At 43.7% G+C, this 20722-nt stretch overlaps 1 protein-coding gene across 4 annotated transcripts in view; it reads right to left on the bottom strand.

The window, feature by feature from the left end:
* PLEKHM3 (pleckstrin homology domain containing M3) overlaps nucleotides 1–20722 on the bottom strand; it is a 99423-nt gene that overhangs the window by 56112 nt on the left and 22589 nt on the right. For all 4 annotated transcript variants that reach the window (XM_076342389.1, XM_076342387.1, XM_076342390.1 and 1 more), the window contains 2 exons: nucleotides 18566–19501; nucleotides 4588–4733 (listed from right to left, as the gene is read on the bottom strand). In XM_076342389.1, the coding sequence (XP_076198504.1) occupies nucleotides 4588–4733; nucleotides 18566–19501 (1082 nt within the window). The remainder of the gene's footprint in view (nucleotides 1–4587; nucleotides 4734–18565; nucleotides 19502–20722) is intronic.

The following is a 20722-nucleotide window of genomic DNA, read 5'->3' as shown; positions in this document are numbered from 1 at the left end:
CTTGAGATTTAGGATGTTATTTCCCTTCTGGTGCTGTAAGGTAGGAAGTAGGTAAAAGCAACATACATCCTTATAAATAGCACCACTTCCAAAACCAGCACAAGTTACTAGCTACAGGAGTCACTAGCTACTTACGGGGAAAGCTAGCTCCAAATGTAACCTTTTCACAATGCATAATAAAAATATAAGAAATAATGCCAAGACCACCAATAACTACACAGATAATATGATGTGTAATTTTAAATACAGCAGACCTATTTGTGTTAAACATCCCACTCATTTCTTTCTTCCTCCCTTTTTTTTTTTTAAATAATGCATGTACAAGGAATCGTGCTGTCTGAATGGAAGCACAGGTAACATGCTGTGTAAGGAGCAGCACAGGCAACTTGGATTTTGTAGAACAAAACTCTACAAACCCCAAATATGTCAAGCTTTCTAACACTAGCAATGTTGATGTTTTATTAGACATGCTAACTGCAGTGCACAAAAGAGACTGCAGTTAAACAACCTGCTTTTACAATCATTAAACTATCTGGCTGTAATATCTCAGCAATCCCCTGACAACTGCTGTATCTATAGTAAATATTATTTCTCTTCCACCAATGGGCAAATTAAGCCACATATTCAGTGATTCCCTAGGAGGCACATGAATGCTTGGTACAGCGACTAGCACCTCCCACCAGGAGGACCTGGCGCCCAGTGCTCTTTGTAGTCTTCCTTGCTTTAAACCCCTGCTGAAGTGATGGGCTCCTCATCCACCTGCCCTGCTGTCTCGGGAACCAGAGGGCAATTACCGTCTAAGTACTACACGCATGCCTGTGCACACCTGTACCCTGTATGGGGTAACCCTCCTGAGGCTGCAACATTAGGAGTACAGAAAGAAAAAAAATGCCAGAATTGAAGTCACCTGAGTGACTCTGAAATACATGTGCACTACGATGACAAAGTATTACTGTGCGGCTCTGGTGCTGCATGGTCTGAATGCAGCCTTTGAGGAGAGAGGAGCAAAGCAAACCTTTCTCTCTCCTTGCCAATACAATGTACCTGTGGAGCACTGATTGCAGGAAAAGTAGCTTTGCCCAGCATCACTGGCTGACAAGTAGGTGTCAGTTCACTCTGCATACCTGACACAGGCATACAGGTCATTTAAAACATTAACTCACATTGCCAACCATAGCAAAGTTAGAAGAAGCTGAAATGCAGTCTTATAATGGGAAGCATCAGGCAGTCATAATAATTCAGCTTGCTACCAGCCAATATTCTAGTACCTGAAGTAGCATACTCACAGTCCCCCAATTTTACTGGGCAGACTAGACAATCCTATTAAATAAGCCAGACAGAGTGAGAAGATGCAAAGTGCAACAGGGTTTTAGCTTTAAATGCCATATAAGGATGGATGCTAACATTTCCAGACCTTTCTTTTCTAGAGGCTGCAAACTTACAGTTCAGAATTCAATTTACCAGAAGTCAGTCTCCCTTGAAGCCTTCTGGCACAGGGAGTTCATTTCCTGCTGTGTTTGTCTGGCATTTTGTGCAGGCTGGAAGCCACCTGAACCAAACTGCAATACTTACTGGTTTTTGCGTGCAAACAGGGAAACAGTTGGCTTAAATAAAAGGAAGAAAGGATGTTCACAAGATTGCCTCTCTTCTTTTCCCTTCACACAAACACATGAAAAACACAAATATGAAAACAGTAGGGAGACAGGAAAAGAAGTGGACCTGGGGACTGAACTACTGCTTTGGTTATGACAGGAGAAACATGCCTAACTGCCAAGTCCTTTCAAGAACTTTTATTGCAGTCAAAGGGATTTTTCTTTTCCTACCCATGTGCTTTCAGGTGTTAAATGCATTGTTGTTTTTCAAGATCCTGGGTATGGGAAGACACAACTCTTCAGATTTCTACTGCTGCTGTTTTTTTCATGCCCTGTCTTGCCAAAAGCAGACAAGAACCTCTCCATTTGCAAAACTTACCTAATTGATGCAATAGTTTACTTTACAGCTGCTGCTCAGATGTCTGAGAGTCCATGAAACAAAAAAGAAACATGCCCAATTACATTGTATCATCATAAAAGCTCATGTGCTAGAGTACCTGTTGATGCTTGCTTTGCCAGGGCCAGATAGGACAGACACCAGGAACCCCTGCAGAGGCGGGGAAAAGGTGGCAGTGGGAAGGAGTGCAGGTTTTCAAACTCTTCATTCACTTTCCTTCCATTTGGTGGACTGACAGGCACATTTCAGACTGCGTGAAACACAGAAGCTTTTGAAGACTGAAGCCCTGTTTCAGTTCTGACCACCAAATGTGGTACGTGCTTATTTCCTGCAGGACCTCTCTGGGGTATGCTATGACTCTGGCCAGGAGCAAGTCACCCACTGCAGAAGCTCCCCTTTCAGGCATTGCCGCGCTACCTGTGAGGGGCAGGGCTGTGCATTTAGAAGCTCTATTGTTTAGCTTCATTTTGGGACGTTGCTGCACAGCTTTGTGTGGGCACACTGGCAAATTATGGGAGGGGAAACGCTGACAAATTAAGTGATCTTCCTTCAAAAATGAGCCCGAAGAAAATTATTACTACCAAGATCACCTCAGGGAAGTGGGACAAGATATTTGTCTTCGCCAAATCAGCACATTTAATCAATCACTACTAAGGAATCATGCAGTTTCATTATAACTATTAAGTGCAGCAGCCAGCACTAAGTTGCCTTTTAGACGATACAGAGGAAATAAACATTAGGCCTTATCTCTGAATGGAGAAAGGAGATGTGGATGTAAAAATGCAGGCAATATGTGCTCTACCTCAGAGAAGTACTGCTTAATTCCCATGGAGGTATAGCATGGACAGAAATAAAAGTGCATGTATGCAGAATTTAATAGAAAGGGGAAAACCCCAAAGATTTCACAAAAGTAACAAGAACTACTTGTTATTTTAATGCTATACATGGATGGGACGGAGTTGAGGAGATCCAGCCAGTGATCTCAGCTCAGTTGTCACACTGCCACTGTAGCACATGATGCCCTCTTCACTTTCCCTCCCTGCCTTAGTTTCTGCTCTAATAGTCGGGGATTCTGTAGTGTTTTCCTACCTAAGGGATGGTGTTCCTTTCTTAAATCCACCTCTCTGAGCACTTTGGCACAGAGACTGGTAAAGTATCTGCACAGAATTTGCTTGTGCTCCCAAGCCACCTCACAAGCTGTTCTGCCTGTCTACAAAAAGTGCAAATTGATAACTTCTCACTATTATAGTGCGATTACAGTAGATTAAGTTTTCAATGAATGCTTAAGCTTAAAAGTCCTTTCCTTTTGTGCCTCAGCTGCCTGTACCAAGACCACAGGAAACAGAGCACAAAGCATAATTTTTACCCTGCAGGTTTAGAAAACAAAACAGTTTATTTTCTTGGCAGTATTACTGACAGCCTGATATGAGGTCTTTGCCTTACCATCCACTTGCCCCATATTCGGGCTACCTATACTACCATGGGCTAGCAAGTTTAGTCCTTGGTAAAAGCATCCAAAGAAAGAACTCTTAAATATTTATTCCTAGCTTCTAGGAAAGGGAGAGGGTTTTGTCTCCACACGTAGGAGCTTTGTAACTCTGAAGAATCTTGCATTTCATGGTGCAAGACTATCATTTTCCTGATGGCATGCTCTGGCTACCTTTTAATAATCTCCCCGTATGACAAATTTTCTTCTTCAAGAGAGCTGCTTTTCCCCTAATGGGGCATTTACTGGTCTTTTTTTTTCCTTTTCAAATAGCCCATAATAATAATATTCGCAGACATAAAACATCAAACAGCCTTTCCTAACAGTGGCTGCTAGGTCTGAAGCTCCAGCATGGTTTGGATTCCTTGTGAGTTTGTTATTGTTTCATATGCTCCCCGAGATGGCAAAACAACACTGCTACTGTGTTTGCTGGCATAATGCTTTGAGGCATGTAATCAGTTGCCCCTATCTAGCAACCAGCCACCGAGACATCAGCAAATAGCAGATTACTAAGTTTTAGAAAAGCTGCTTGTGTGGCAAGTGAACAACTGTAGAATTTTCTCTTTATGTTACTTTCAGCTGTCTGGTCCAAACAAGTGCTATAACAATGTCCTTCTAGTGTCCTTGAAATGTTTGTGCTAAGAGACAGGACATACTGGGCCTTGCAAACACCTCGTTTGGGTATGCCAGTTTCCTGTGGGCATTTCCACAATTTTGCATCCAACACCAAGCAGTGCCAATCCATAGTCCCTAGTGCTCATGAAACAGGTACTCCTCAAGGGCCCAATAACTGCAAAGATTAGGGCTAGAAGAGAGGTTTCAGTGTTCTGTCCTTCCCTGTCTCTTGAACAACCAGATAAGCAATGGTGGAAAAGATGCCACCAAGAAAAAGCAGCATGGCTGCTCCTGTGGTGGAACGCCTTAGGCCTGGCTAAGGAAATCGTGATGAAAACATGTCTTGTTGAGAGAGCATGGCTTATTCTGGCAAGAGGGACAAAGACGACAGTATTAGCAGTCAATGCCTGTAACCTTCAACCTGTTGCAATGCCTGTGTTTCTATCTAAAGAGCAATTCAGTTCACTTGGTAGCAAGCCAACCTGCAGGGAGATTACCTTGTATTTGGAAGTGTCCCAGTTATGAACCAGCCGTGCAGGGATGAGGAAGCTGTCATCCACATGGCAGATGCTGCAGTAATACCATCCACTGTAGCTGCACACCTTGGCTTTCCCATTGGACAAGCCTATGGAGCGCTGACAGCCTGGAGAAGAGAGAGGGGAAAAGTCCGGGTTTGTACACCATGCCAGAGGTACACACTCAGGATGTAGTGAGAAAAGTAATTATTCCCCCATCTGAGACCCTTTTTAAATTTTATTTATTTATTTTACCAATGAGCCATTTCTCATTCCCTAAAAATAGAGGAATAAACATCAGTATTCTTGGACTAGTGCTGAACAAGCATACGCTAACTTGGGCATCTATGACAGAGTTCAGAGAGCAGTCAAATGATACTTAGCACTTCTCAAGAAACAAAGGCAGAAGACCAACTTTGAGACCCTGGGCATTTAAAAGCCATGGCCATCTGAAAACCATGACCTGAAGCCTAGACAGAAAACACCAGACTACGGAAGTACTGCATGCTCTCTCCAGACATCTCCCATTTTCCCCAGAACAGAATGGGCCAGCATTGGCTGCCTGGAGGAGCTCAAGCCAGCTCCTGCTGACAGCCAGAAGGGATACTGACTTGGCAGGTAGGATTTGGCCACAGAATTAGCACAGCCAAGGCAAACCACAGTCAGACCATGAATAATAACTGTGAGCAGCAGTCACATTGAGAACGAGTAGTCCTTCACTAGCAGTAGTGACACAGCTCAGTTTCCTGCATGGGGTTTTTTTTTCCTTACAATTGGATTACCCTGTGTCTTACAAGGTCTGAGGTCTGCCTGATACTTTTTTCACAGCTGGATCCCTTGCCTCCTCCCATGCTTTCTTGTGTGGAATCCCTGGGGTAAAACAATGTAGTCAAAAGCTGCTGCTTTAGTTGGAAAGAACTAATGCAGAGCCCTCCTTCACCTGACCACCTGTTTTCACAAAACACATAGAAACTCAATGTATTTGACACCTCTGTCTTTCTCTCAACTGTGGCTAAAACGATCCAACAGGTTCAAATAATATTAGAGTGGAGGGTTGAAGACAGACAGCACAGTCACATTAAACAACCTGCTCAGGAAGCGAGGCTAAAAATGTTTGGATAAGAAATAATGAGATGTCTGTGGTTGTTATTAACACCTCTTTGACACAGCACACATGACAATATTTCTGCTTTTCCTTCAAATGCTAGTGTCCCCGTATGACATTTACAGCTACAGACACAATTAGCACCACAGCCCCACTCCGGCATGTGCTGTATGCTCAGACTGTCTCTGCTGGAGCTGGTTAGTAAGGCTGATCAGCAGAATCCTTGTACATCACTTTTACAGCAAAAGTATTGGTTAAACAGAGTTTTTTCAGGCAGAAGTCAACTGACTGCTTTTGTCAGTATAACTGATTTTGTTTAGTGTAATTATGCAACTTTTCCCACTGAAGCCATCTTTTTTCCCCAGTAGAAGTTATCTTGATTTGAGGAGAGACTGCAGCTCAACTACTCTAAGCATAAATCGAACTCCTCCTTCTCCCTATTAGCTGATGCTACCATGTCCCCTCTGCTCTAATCAAAATAATTAGAATAACCTGACCAACACAATTAGTTCACTTCCTCCTCTTCCACACTCCAGAGCCATTTGGCCATTGATCCTCTGCAATGCACACTATCAAGTGAATCAGTGTGGGACATGTCCTGTCTCCATCTCTCTCTCCCCCTTCCCTTTTTTTTTGAAGGGAAGACGTGCAGTTTCTTGAAAAAGGCAAATATATGAAAAATATGAAAGAGATACTTATGTTAATGTCTCCTCCTTTACCATTCATAAGATCAGAGCATAAGTAAAAACATGTATCTCAAGTGGTATAACGCAACATACATAATGCAAAAATGTGATCTCATCTTAGCTAATAATCAAACAGAAAACCCAAACATTATGAATGTAAACTATTACCACTGTATAAGTAATTTTTGTATGGTAAATATTAGCAGAACTTTTTGCAAAGCAATATTTTTAGGGCAGAAAGAATGCACGTATGCCTTTTATAATGGTAAAGTCAATTCAAGTAATTCAGCAGTGTGTTACAAAAAAAGATGACCTATGACTGTGGCTTGGGATCAGAACTTAGGAGCCAACAACTTCATATTTTCCTCAGTGCAAAGCACGCATTTTCCCATCTTTTCTTTCCTGTTCTTTTCTTTTTTTAAAAAAGCAGTTTCCTGACTAGTCAGTTAAAAGAGTTTCCATGCAGTCCTGCTCCACTGTGCTGTTACGGATGAAGTCAGCAGGCATGCCTGGTAGTAAGCTCAGTATCAGTGCTCTGTAGTACATATAGAACTATACTTTCTATTTTTAAAATGCATTCATACATAAAGGTGAAGGTTTTGAACAGCTGATGAGACATGAAATACTAGTCCTGTTCGTCTGACATGACATTCATCTGACTAGTAGCCCTGGAAGATGCTTGTAGAAGGTACTCATACTAGTGCTATGCAGCTCATTTTTAAAAGCACAACAGAGGTAAATCTTGCTCCTCTGTAAAGGAAACAGAGAAGTATGCCCACTCCTCTCCTCATGGAGCAAGATGAAGGAAGGAATCTACAAAAGAGAACATTCTCCTTTCCCAAGCTAAATGTGAACAAGCTCTCAGAGAGGATGTTTGTGTTGGCAACACCTCAGTACAGCACATTCTTCTGTGCCAGCCTTGCTAAAAGAAGTGAAAGGTCTGAATCTTTATCCTCACTAGTTGCCTCTGAATTTCCTATCACTGAAAAGCACTGAAGCATCTGTCTTCATACCTCAACTGGCTCCAACTTTAGCATTCATTACATCACCTCACACTGGATGAAACAGAGACTGCTAAATGACATGTAATATTTTCTAGCTCAATGTGTTTGGACCAGCTGATGAAGTACTAGTGGTAAAGCTGTATCTGAATGAGACTGAAGTCTCCTAATTCAATGCCATTGAAATCTTTATAAACATTCCCCACTAGCCAACACTTACTTGTCTGGGGGATGAGGATGGGGATGGAACAGGACACACTGATTTCATCTAACTGCCACTGTGCACTCCCTGCCACTCCACAGGCTGCTAGTTTGTCTTAGTGCCCTAGCTCCTATCCGTTAGACTGAAGGCAAGAATAAGCTAACTCCAATTTGAATTGCCATCATCGAAAACTAAAACATTTGCAGTTGAGAAGTCACCATTTTAAGGTCTAATTTCTTGCAACCTCCTAGAGCCAGAAACTCGTTCCAGTCCACAGAGAGAGTTTTCTCAGGAGAGGAATGACAAAGCACAGAAGTGCTGGGGGGGCTTCCCTCCTCCTCCCTATGTCCAGCTCACAAGAACTAAAGGTCTCCAAGGTGAGGAGGGTCTCAGCAAGCAATCTTGGATGCCTTTCCCTTCAGGAAGGGTGGTTTTATAAAACGGAGAAAGTGGAACAAGTTCCTACCCAAGCAGCATACATTGCTTTCTCCCTTATTCTAGCCCTTCTCTGAACCCACGTTTGTTTCCTTGTTCCTCAGAAACACATTTTTACACAGGAGTATTTCTCACTCCTCTTCATATCCTCAAGTAAATCATATTCTGCAAAGCTACGTAACAGTTGTAAGGTTGGGGTATTTTAGATGAGAATGTGGCACTGGCCTCTACCTTACATTTCCCCTCACCTTACAAGCTTTGCTGTCTGAAAATCACCATCCTTTCCATTCCTATCTGTTGTGATTCATAATGATGGCTATTTCTACAATCCTTTCAAATCAAGTTATCAAAGCACTGATTTTCTTTGATGTTATGCAGTTCAAAGTGATGTAGTGTGACAAACATATTTCTGTGGCATAGACCACTTATGCTACTTCGTTTTTTTAAGCTGGAAAAAAAATAGAGCAAGAGAGAGAGAGAAGGAAGAGGAGAAAGGAATAGCTTGTGGCTTAATGCCCTTGGAAATCCTTCACCTGGACATTCAGGTACATAAACTTGCCATCATGTTTACCAGAAGCAAAGGTAGTACGGATTCCTGGCTTTAAACTCTTGAGCGCCCCTCCCAGCAAGATAGTCAGATGTAGCTGACCACCTCAGAGATCGATAACACAACTCAACAAATAGTTTGGGGTGGGGGAAAGGACCATTTCATGCTTGCAGAGAAAACACTTACTTGCCTATAGCTAGAGAAAGCACTTTCCACATGATGGGGGGAAAAAAGCAGCACAACTTTCACTAAGCCTCTCTCACCTACTCCTAATGCTCATACAGAATATTATCTATATAACATCTCTACAAAGGTCTGGCAAACCCTAAGCCTAGAGCAAAGAGAATACTGCAATATTTACTATTACCCAAATCATCCCTACCTAAAGGATGTTATAGAGCAAGCTACAGAGGGAAGAATTGTAGCTGTAGGTATACTGTTAGCAAAGTGAGGGAAGGAATAATCCCAAACCTTTCATCACAGAAAATGTAACAAAACAGTCTTGGAATCAAGCAAAGAAAAGAGGGGTTAGAAAAAATAGCAGCAAGAAAGTGCTGCTGGGCACAGATGAACCTTTCTCCACAACATGTCTGTGAGCTGAGAAGGAATGTCAACGTCAAGAGGCTCATCTCCAAGTGGCAAGACTTCAGGAGGAAAGAAGTACAGGAAGATGAGGTTAAAAAGTTGTAACAAGTCTCTCTCCTTGACTTAAGGTGGTGGTGAGGACAGTATGAAGGAAGAATCCGAGACACTTGAATATAATTCCTCTTCTGCAAAGTATGGAAAACACCACTTCTGCCACTTTCGGGGTGTTGCATACTCTTACCGTCAAGGAAGACGCACACAACTATTCTTTTTATCCAGATGCCTTTTTCTTTAATCTTTTAGCAAGAAAAGATTGGAGTAGCTCCACAGTGAAACAGAGAAAGTGGAAGACCAAACTAGAATTAAGTACACAACTGTTTTCCTTATTCAATAAAGTTCCTTGCTCAGCATCAGGAAAAATCAACTCCCTTGTGATTGTGTACCATAATTAAATCTGTGACAGATTAGCTTAGAAGCTAATTCATTTAGAAACAACATACAATATGAAGAAAAGAAAATGACCCACAGACTTCAAAAGGCTTTCAGCTTGATAAAGCCATAAAACAGACTAAGAAGGCGGTGCACAGCAACAAATTTTCAGTGTTAGATCAGACATACACCATTGCTGTAGCTGCTCAGCACAAACAGAAAGAGAAGGTGAGAATTACTTCAGTTGCTGGCCTTGTGTTTCTGTGCATCTGTTCCAATTCACTCCACCATGGGAAAACTCAAACTCACAAGGAAGACACACTAACAATCCAGCTGAGTTCTCCCTCTGCCCACCCAGGTTTTAATTTGCATTACACTTTCTCCTTTTCCCAGCATTACTTTTTTTCCAAAACAATTCTCTTTCTAAAGAAATAATCAAAACTCATAACTCTCCAAGCAAAGTCTGACACTTTACTCACCTTGCCTACTTTTTTGTGAGCTTCTTACGGACTTAAAAAAAAAAACAAACAGCAAAACCTTAACAAATTAAAGGCAGAAAATTTTCCCTGTTGAAGCCATGTGGGTTTGACCCTATCCAGTTATAATTATCTAAGCAACATATAAATCCCACATTATTTATCTCACCAATGTACAAATCCCACTTTAATTACAATCTAGATCAGCTTCTCCAGAAATAAGAAAGGGTTCACTAGTCCCCAACTTCCAGACTCAATTTTTTTTTAAATAGACTGCAAAGGATGGACCAACCGTTCTAAGTCAATGGTAACCTTGACTACTAGCTGGAGCTCAGGACTAAACCCTAAATTAACAGCCTTCCCATCTTCGTTAGTGCCATTTGAAGAAATAATGCATAGCCCTGTCTCTCCTGTCTTGCACAATCCAGTTCAGCTAACTTAGCCTACCCAGTCTAGGCTTGCTGGCTACAGGCTCTAGCCTGGGCTGGGGAGACAGGCCACTCCAGAGTGACCCATCCCATCCTACAAGTGATGTCTCACAGGCAAACTGCCACAGATCATCTCTCCAAGGCAGATGAGATGAATCATCCTCTAGGCACCTAGGCTTTCTTCCAATCAGTGAAGACTGGATTAGCGTAGACATCCAATATTTAGACTGCTAGGGGCAGGTGAAGTAAACACCACCCTTTACGTCAGTCAGGCTGAACACGCAGAGCTGTGACCCTCTCCAAGAAGATGAACAATCAAGAAAAAAAAAAAAAATCACTGGTGGAAACAAGCCAGGTGATAGCACATATACGTCCATACACAACATTCTGCATGTCTGTATTAAACTTTGTAGAAGATAGCATACAAGCATGCTGCAGGTTACACAGCTAAATTCTGCCTTCCCAATAAAATTTATAGTAGTTAAGCCTGCAAATGTAACACTGAAAAAACATAAATGTCAAAGTGTAAGCTCGCACTTTGCATATATGTCAAGAAAAAATTTCATCCATAAATCAGGACCAAAAAAATACTAGCCGTGTGTCAAATGGCTGCAACAAAACTGTACTTTTGGAAACCAGCTTTTTATTTGCTTGGATTTCCCCACTGGAATTTCACCAGAATATAGGTTCTTTTACCTTTAGTGTCAAATGCTGAGAAGGGCTGAGATGCCATTCTTCCCAGAGAACGTGCTCTGAGGGAATTACAAACAGCTACGAAGACACGCTTCACACACAGTTATAGTTTGTGAATCCTTTAACGCATGGCCAGTTTGCATTCTCCTAGAGCATCCTTTCAACTCCTTCTTCCCCATTCCCAGGACAACAGCGCTGAGGAAGAATACCATACACCTCAAGCTAATTTGCTATTCTTTCCCCCATGCCCTTATAGGGGGGATATTCTCTGCAATATCTGGTGCTTTGCTGAGACTCTGAAGTGCTGCCTGACAGAAGGGAACAGGAGCTCCCGTGGAATGACTTATTGGCAGGATTCAGTAATTCACCAGCTCTTTAGTCAGGGATGGGAACTGAACACACTCTCTGGGCCAGCTCTTGAAGTCTGCCAGCTAGGAATAAGTAGATAATTTGAGCATAATTAATAATAGTATTCCCATTCCTACAGTTGATTACACTCATGCTTGGTTTTATATACTGAGAAGGTAGACAAGAGGACAGAGCAAAAAGCAGGCCAGCCATTTGTGTGATCAGATCAAATGCTGCTGCCAGCATCCTCAGCTGCAGCTAGGTCATTTAGCAAAAAGAATCTCTACTTAACTCAGTTTTCATTTCTGCTCCACAGTTAGTTTGAAGACCACTTACCCCTGCACCGCTCACTCATTTACTTACACTGAAGGCTACCTAGTTTGCTAAGTTTCATTTATTTGATACAGCAGCTATTAACATACCTAGAAATAATAGCTCTGTTTCTGTTTGAATACACGGCTGGGTTTGTATATCCTTTTAACATGAGGAACAACTGTGCAATAAGTGTGGTTATATACTTTTTGCCAATGCTATTTGGCTGAATTTCTTCTTGGTTGCACATCACTACCACAGCACTACTTTGGGCAGATGCACTATTCAGATTTACACATCACAGGTATGCATCAGAGTCTACTGATGTTGCAGAAGGCCAGACTCAGAACCTGAAACCTTCCCACCAGTTCACCTGTGGTTTGCTCTGTAACTTCTTTTACATTCCCCCTGATCTGATCCACATGTAATAGTTTTGCCAATAATACACTGCTTTGACATGTGACAGAACAGGGGGGAGCCCTGCCAGCAGACACACAAATGCCCTAGTTTTGCAGTAGTGGACCTAAAGCAGCCATTTTTCTTCTGTATTTGTCCCTCAAGGTTGCATACCCACGTGGATGCTCTGATGCTGAGCAAACCCACAGTGCACATGGCAGGTTTTTTTTCCAGAGCAGCATTAAGAGGGGCTCCCTATGGTGCTGGCTTCTGTGAAACCTCTAAGATTCCCACATCTTTGTCACCTCTTCTCCTCTGTCAAATTTTGTTAAAACAGTTGAGTAGATTCAAATCTTATGGGGCAGCGGTAAAACTGCGAGCAAACATTATAACATAAGCTTTGTTTTCTTAGAAACTGGCTAAGTACTCAGCTAAACTGCCCTTCTGGGCAGCAGCAGGCCAACTCCAAACCAAATCCTATGAAGGAGAAAATCCCACGCTGCGAAGGTGCCAACCAGATCCCAGGAAGGTGAAGAACCTAACTCCTACCAGCTTAGACAAAGCTAATAGTTTTCACTGCCATTTCCCCTAGTCAAGCCATCTTAAAACTGGATTGAAGAGCTCACTCACCACTGAAGATGAAATGGCTTCTGTGATCATAATTGATCACCGATAACAGGTTTAATCAACTCAAGCAAGTAAAAGAGATACCATGCGGTATCTTCTGATCTTTCCCCAAACAAGAGCTGTCACATGGCAAAGCACTCTGGACCAGCAATCTTGCATTTTGAAACATGTAGGTCCACTGTAAGTTCAGTACTCCTTGCTACACAAATTCAAGTCACCCTTGTCTGGAAACCTTCCCTCGACTCCTCCCAACAAGTCAGTCGCCTTGTTTAGACATGATATATTTTCCAAATACTAATTTAGCCATGGACAATGTTTTTTTGCTCAGCTGGTTTTGGCTAACAAAGAATAAGACTTTAGAAACGCCACTGTTAGCAGTGGAAGTTTTGCTTTTGAATCAATAGAAACAGGGCCTGAAAGTCACATACAAGACTGGAAGACTGTGGTCTAAAGTGAAGATACTTAAACAATAAAATCTTTACAGTGCAAAACACATTCTCAGGGGATTTTACAGTCTCAAATACAGAGAAGGCAAAAAGCTGCTGAAATCTTGGAACAAAGACATCAATTGAAATCAAACCAAGCACAAAATATATACAGCACTTAGAAAGCACAATCCTAAAAGCCCTGGACAGGTGAGAACAATTGTTATTTGGGACTAAAAATGTGACAAGAGTGCTGACAACTTTCCAAAGGACTTTCTGGTATTTTATTATTGTGCTACATTTGCTAAGATTTGTCCTCTAGTATTTCTATTTCAGTGATGTGCTACAAATAGGTGCTGGGTGTGATGACAGTTCACAAAGTATTTGCTAAAGTCAAGGAAGGAGCACCCATGCTTTTCAACTATCTGTATTTGAGAAGTTTCAACTATATGGCTTTTTGAGAAGTTGAACAAAGTCAGTATCGCAGCTGGCTAATTCTTTTTTCCTTTTTTTTTTTAAATCACACTTGCTGGCTTGAAAGCTATTAGGAAAATACTTTCTTTTCACTGAGGGGAAAAAAAAAAGGGAAATTTACTTTTACTACAGTAGGGGCTGATTTCAGACCAGTGCAGTGAGCTAGAGCAGAGGCTGAACGAGCTGGGCATGTTGCACTGGACTGTGCCCCATCTACACACATGATCACAGCACTAGAGGCAGAATGACTCCTTAAAAGCCAACAGCTTTCCACCTGCTGCTCAGTTTGACAGGACCACAAGCTCAGGAAATAGCCCATTTACTAACCTTGGCTTCTCTGCACCCAGTGTTCAGCTCAGCCAGCCAAATCAGAGGAGCACTAATAGCAGTATTTATCCTTTTGGCAAGTGAGGAGACACGGAGAAAGCAGGGAGGAAAAGACAGAAGGCACCCCAGAAGAGGAGCAAGGAAAGCCACACAGACAAACAAAAGAGTGTAGAGCACATTTTGCAGAAGGCAGAAACTCCCACATCCATTAGGACTTGCTCTCTAGGCAACAAGAGCTCCGGGCAGACACAACCGACTTCACTGAAAAACTGTTTGTTTTAATAAAGGACAGGGAGAAAAAAAAATAAAAGGTGAAGAGAGACATCAAAAGAACAGGAGCTATGCAAAAACAGGAGGCAAGGGCAGAGGCCATTTGTCTTCCCCATCTATGGAAACGTGAAGGCACCTGCCAAGGGAATAGCAATAGTGAAGGGCGGCTGGGGACATTTGCTCCTTACAGACCTCCACTTGAAATGCCTGCCTTTCCCCAGGAGTCCACAGACGGCCCAACAGGGAGACAGGACAGCCACTGGAGCACTCACAACTGGCTACCGCTGTCTGCAGGATGCTGCACTTGCCAAACACATATTTTGATGGAAGTCACCTCATCCCAAATTTGTAATATGAACAGTTCAGGGATTTCTCTTGAATCCAGGTGAAATAAATACGTAAAAAATAACAACACACACACCCCCCAACAGATCATCCTAACATGATGCATGCCTCTTATTTCCTACATATTAAAGAACAAATCATAAAACCTGATATTTACCAGCTTGGACTTGCAACCAACATTCACTTCACATCCACTTGAAGACAAGGGATAGGTCCCTCCAAAGTCTCACCTGAGCAGATTGATGCTCACAAATGCCACTCTTGCCCAGAGCCCTAAACACTTCCCACGGGAACATTGCTGTCCCCCAGCAATAGGGCAAGATCACGCCTGCAGTTATATGAACATGCAAAGGACAGAGGAGGCTGCCTTTCCAGTGCCAGCGATTTCTAGTTAACCCCACGTTCCAAAATGTATTTATGTTTGAAGCCAAAAAATATAAATAATGGCCGCAAAGGTAAAAGGGTTTATAAAAACATGCCTCTCCACTGTTAATCAGTGGCCTATTAGTTCATTTTTGGAAATTATGAGAAATAACGTCCTGCCCTCCACAGTAAGACGAAGAGTTAGAAATGTGGGGAAAAGCTTTTGTATCTGCTGATCAAGCAAAAGAAAACTTTTTTCAAGCTGCCTTTCTGACTCCAGTGTATCAACAGTTTGTCCCCCCTGCCCCATGACTACATCTGACACCACCGCCCTGGCTTGTATCACCAGTTGAAAAGTGCTAGTCAGACTCCAAGATAAACTTGTCAATAGCAAGGCACAGACATTCACATTCTTCCCTACCTGCTTGTGAATGTCAGCTGTTTGGTCTGGGAGCAGTCCCTTGAAAAGCTTTTACTGAGAGAGAAAAGGAAAGGGGGATGCAGACGGCATTTCAAACAGAGAAAGATCGGGGAGGGGAACCCCACAAAGACTGCAAAGAGAAAATAAAAAAAAAAAACCACCCTGTCCCCATCAGGTCCTCCCAACAACCTTCTTTATCAGAGGTTCATTGTCAATCAATTAGCCAAGGCAGCAGGGGTCTGTAGGAAGGGGGGTAGCTCGAGAGACAATGGTCTGCCCTGTTGTATTACTATTTAATCACTTTTCCTAAATAAATAAAGCAGCCCTGAGGTGCTGTCATGTCAAGGGAATTTATAACAAAAAAACCCTTCATTTTTCATTGGTCATTACTTTTCCTTCCCTCCCACCCCTGCAGGACTAGAGAGGGTTATTACTGTAGCCTTAAGTTCCATCTTTGTGTTGCTTGCCTTTGATTCCCACTCGGACCTTGCCACTTTCTGGCACTAATTTGTCAGGCCGAACAAAGGAGGGATTTGTACCTCCTGTAAGGTCTCAATTAGGAAAGGCTTCTGCTGTATTATGTGCCATTGGGACAGGACACAAAGACGGTAATTACAGGAATTTGCACTAAATGGCTGAAGAATTCACAGCAAAACTTTTCTTCCTCCCCCCTCCTCATCCTTTTCCAAGCTTACCCCTCCCAGCAGCCTTGGGGAAAACCGCTCTCAATGCCTGCAAGCTGTAATTACCAACAGCAGGCCCCTTAGGTTAAACAGCAGCCCACGCCGGGGAACAGCGCAAACTGCCTGCAGGGAGCAAGGTACAAGGAGAGAGTCTCAGCTTGCTGGTGTGCCTCCAAAGTCTCCTCAGCACAAACTTTTCTGAGCCAGACAAGTTTCCCCAGTTTCTCCCAGCTATAATTACAATAATTCATTTCTTTGCGCTGTGGTAACAGCTAGAAGTTCCAGCCGACTCTCAAAGACCAGCTCTAAGGGTCTCAGGCAGACAGCAAAGGGTCCGCTCCTACGGTGTGCATCCCCAGCCTCAGGTACAGGGAATCTCAGTGGACGGCTTCTCACAGACTTTCCACAACTCACATTCCTCTGCACAAGAGCGTTTGTTCAATTTTGCAGACCAAAAGGAGACCACAGGAACACTGGGAATGCCTCATATGTATCAGGAACAGACTCCATGCAACCCTGACATGGTCAGAGCACCTTATTTCTGTGGGGAATACATGCGTGAGTGCGGATGAATTGTCCCATGTTTGGGAGAGGAAATCCACCCCTTCCCACAGAAAAGTCTGCTCCCATACTACATAACGCAAGACTAAAACCTATTTCACATTGGAGACATGCATTTTGTCGCCATCCCAGGGCCTGATACTATCTTTGAGGAGGTTATTGGAAATGCTGACTTGAAACTCTCCTGGACCTCAGTCAGAGGATGAAGCAAAATTACAAAAATTTTCCTCTACTGAATTAAATCCTCTACTGAGCTTTGAATTAAAAGAAATGAGGAGAAAGGAATAAAGCTTTAATGTCATCTGGGACATTATCTTAAAATAAGGCGGTTAATTCTGCTGTCTTCTTGAGTTTCACAAGGCTGTCTGCTGGGTAACACACTGGGCTGGATCCATCTGGGGGATACTTATTTGACCCATTCTTGGAGTCTCCCTGCAGTTTTCACTCTCACAACTACCCTTAAAGGTAAGACATGACCATTGTCCAATAGTGTTCAGGTAATCAGTTATTATGGGACCCAGGCACCTTCAGTTTCAGCAGTAGTTTGGCACATAATTACTCCCAGAAAAAATTGACGTGAAATCACACAAAGAGTTTGCAGCCAAGAACAGAACTGAGTTCAGGCAGAGCCCCAATATTGTGACCAAATCATTAACTGCAGTGAGGCCAACCTTCACGATGCTCCAGCTACCAGGTGAGTGCCATGCACTGTGGAGAGGTGAGCAGGAACACCACCTGCGTGTGACCACCAGAGAGGGACAAACCCAGCTGTACCCACAGCCAGTTCTGAGGGCAACCCAGTACTTCTGGGGCTCAGGTCTCCCCGGAAGGGATTCAGGCCAGCCAGCAGGTCCTGGGCCCACACAGACCCACCCCCCCCCACCCCCCCCCCGAGCCATGTATGGTTCCAGAGCAACAGGAGACCTCCACATCAGACAGCTCCCCCACCCCAGAGCAGAGTGGGAAGGAGGCAGGACCCTCACGGCTCCCATAACAAAAGAGGAAAACACCTCCAGAAAAGCTGTCTCTGATACAGCTGACAATCTCTAAGTGAGCATAACTAAAGCCAGCCACAGAGTACAATTTAGGCACAAAGTTCCCAAATTTGCTCCACAAAGGTGTCCTTGCTAAAGTAAAAGGACAATGAACTGCATTCACACAGGTCCTCCCTATTTTCACTTCATTCCCAAACTGGATAAAATCATGCTCTTGCCTAGGACTACAGTCAGCAGTCAAATGAACTGAGATTTACAATTAGATGCAGAGGCTTAAGGTCATGTTTTCACCCCTACCTCAAGGGAAGAACTGAGCAGATGAGCTCATGTCTGAACCTCAGTACTAGAACACACGTCGCCAAATGGTGGTGTTTCATGGAAGCATATATGCTTTGAGGAGTCTCCTCAGAAGGCCCAGAGCTGAAACTGAGTTCCAAAAATGACTTAGAGGAGACACAGTAATAAAAGGAAACAAAAGTGCTCGAAGTTGGAAAGTTGCATCGTATCCAGAATTCAAACCGCTTTGATTCTGGACCACCTTTCCAGTGTCCTGAATCAAGAAAACAGGCAGCCCTGGCCCATGTAGTGCTGTATGTGCAGGATCTAACGTTTCAGCACTGCTCATCAAACGCAGGTGAATCCCTGAATATCCCATAGGCTTTTCTCCACATTTTACAGAGAGCAAAGAAAGACTAACGCACCAAAGTGTCCTTGGCCATAGTGAGAGGCAGGGAACAGCTGTGTGCTGCTAAAACACATACATGCTCTTCCAAGTGACTTCCTGCAGAAGGGGAGTGGGTGCAGATGCTGCAGTCTAGTTGCTTACCTGCGCACTTGAAGCTCTGAACTGTGAGCCCCCTCTCTAGAGACAGCGTGGTCAGGATGCTCAGGAAGCTGGTGGTCACAGATTGGCGCTTGCTCTTTCTAAGATCGTTTCCAAAGGGCCAATCTCCAGGTTTGTTCCTAAGCGTGACCTGCGGGTTCTGAGTTAAACTTCTAGTAGCATTGGCTGCTGCTCTCAGTGCCTCCATCCACTCCTGGGCCCTCTGACGAGTCTCTGCACGCAGGCGGAGGACATCTTGAGGAAAAATGACCTGAAAGCAAGAGTCACAGCCATCCTGAGTATCTGTCTGGACTGACAGGCATACATCAACATTGTAGCTCAGCAGAGGATCTTCATCAAGCCTACCCGGTTGGAATGCCATGAGATAAGACCTGTTCAAGACAAAAGTAAATGCCTTCCAGTTATTCTGGACAGTTAACCTATAAAGAGTCCCTGATTTGAGAATATTTTGGTACTCTTTAGTGTTTTCAGTCAAATTCATGGATAGGAAGAGCTCCATAGGCTTCTCTAACAATCCATTGGTTTGAGAAAGGTCACTGTTATTGTCAGGCTTTGGCACATTCTCCAGTTTCTCCTGCTGCCTCGTGAAAGCAGGCACAGAAGCACGCACCACTTCCCAGAGCTTCTGTCCCCAGTCCAAAGCCTCCCATGAAGACTCTGCCTTCAGCTGTAGCTGCGAGTTGTCTGACAGGACAGCGTCGACCACCTTGGTTTCAATGCAACCAGTAACAGTGACTCTTTGAAAATGCATGAGTGGATACACGGTGGGAAGAGTCTGGTTGCCACTGCTGTCCAAGCAATACAGGTACAGTTTGTATGGGGAGAGCTCAGCGTAACAGGCTTGCCAGTAGCTGTCATTGTCTCTTCTAATTTCTAAGTATCCCTTCTTCAGAATATTTGGGAACGTTGACTTGCGTTCTGGAGGAAACAAAATGAGAACGTTACCATTAATTCTTTTTAAATAACTGTTTCAAATTGCTATGTCATTCTGGCTTCTCTCTCCTACCCATACATGATATATCTGGAGGATAGGATCACAGAAATAGCCTTCACCCAATTGGTTATAATTATCAAACACAAGCACTGACTCTACATTTGAGCCAAGGAGAATACAGCACTTTTTTACTCAGAGGTACCAAAACACTTTACAAAAAGGGGACAGGGAAACAAAGCAATTTTCCTGAGATTATCCAGGAGAATAGTGACAGAGCAACAAAACACTGTAAGTCTCCCAGAATCTAGTCCAGAAGAGTACAATATTATAAAGTAATCTATTCTCAATTAAAATAGATTTTGACAGTGAGAAATAAATACAAATTAAAACACCTTCCCCTCGTGCCCCTCTCTTTCCCAGGCTCAACTTCATGCTTTCACACACAACCCCTCTACCTCCCCCTGTCCCAAGCAGCACAGGGGGAAGGGGAATGTGGGGTCGTGGTCAGTTCCTCTCTGCTACTCCTTCCTCCTCACACTTTTCTCCTATTCCAGTGTGGGTCCTCTCCAGGGGCTGCAGTCCTTCAGGATAAACCTGCTCCTGCATGAGCACTCCATGGCCACAGTTCCTTCAGGAAATCTCCACCTTCTCCAGCATGGGGTCCTGCATGGGCTGCAGGGAGATACCTGCTCCACCATGGTCTCCCCCAGAGTCTGCAGGGGAATCCGTGCCCCAGCGCCTGCAGCACCTTCTCCTCTGACCCTGGGCTGCTCCTCACACTTTCTTCCTCACTCCTCACACCACCGTGCAGTGCTTTGCCCTTTCTGAAATGCACTCTGCCAGAGAGGCCCCACCTGTGGTTGATGGGCACAGCTGTGCCCCGCAGTGGGGCTGCTGGAACCAGCCAGAACAGCCCCATTGCCAGCACCTAGGCACTGCACCTGGCACTTGGACTTACCCAGGACACGGGGAATGGAGAACTGTGCCCAACGACAGCAGTTTCTTACCACATTTATAGAATCATAGAATCATTAAGGTTGGAAAAGACCTTTAAGATCATCGAGTCCAACTGTCAACCCAACACCACCATGTCCACTAAACCATGTCCCTAAGTGCCTCATCTACACGTCTTTTAAATACCTCCAGGGATGGGGACTCCACCACTTCCCTGGGCAGCCTGTTCCAATGTTTCACCACTCTTTCAG

The sequence above is a fragment of the Aptenodytes patagonicus genome, chromosome 6, assembly GCF_965638725.1.
Source record: "Aptenodytes patagonicus chromosome 6, bAptPat1.pri.cur, whole genome shotgun sequence".
In the NCBI taxonomy this organism is placed as follows: Eukaryota; Metazoa; Chordata; class Aves; order Sphenisciformes; family Spheniscidae; genus Aptenodytes; species Aptenodytes patagonicus.
The sequence above is the reverse complement of the archived record's forward strand: the minus strand, read 5'-3'. Positions and strand labels throughout refer to the sequence as shown.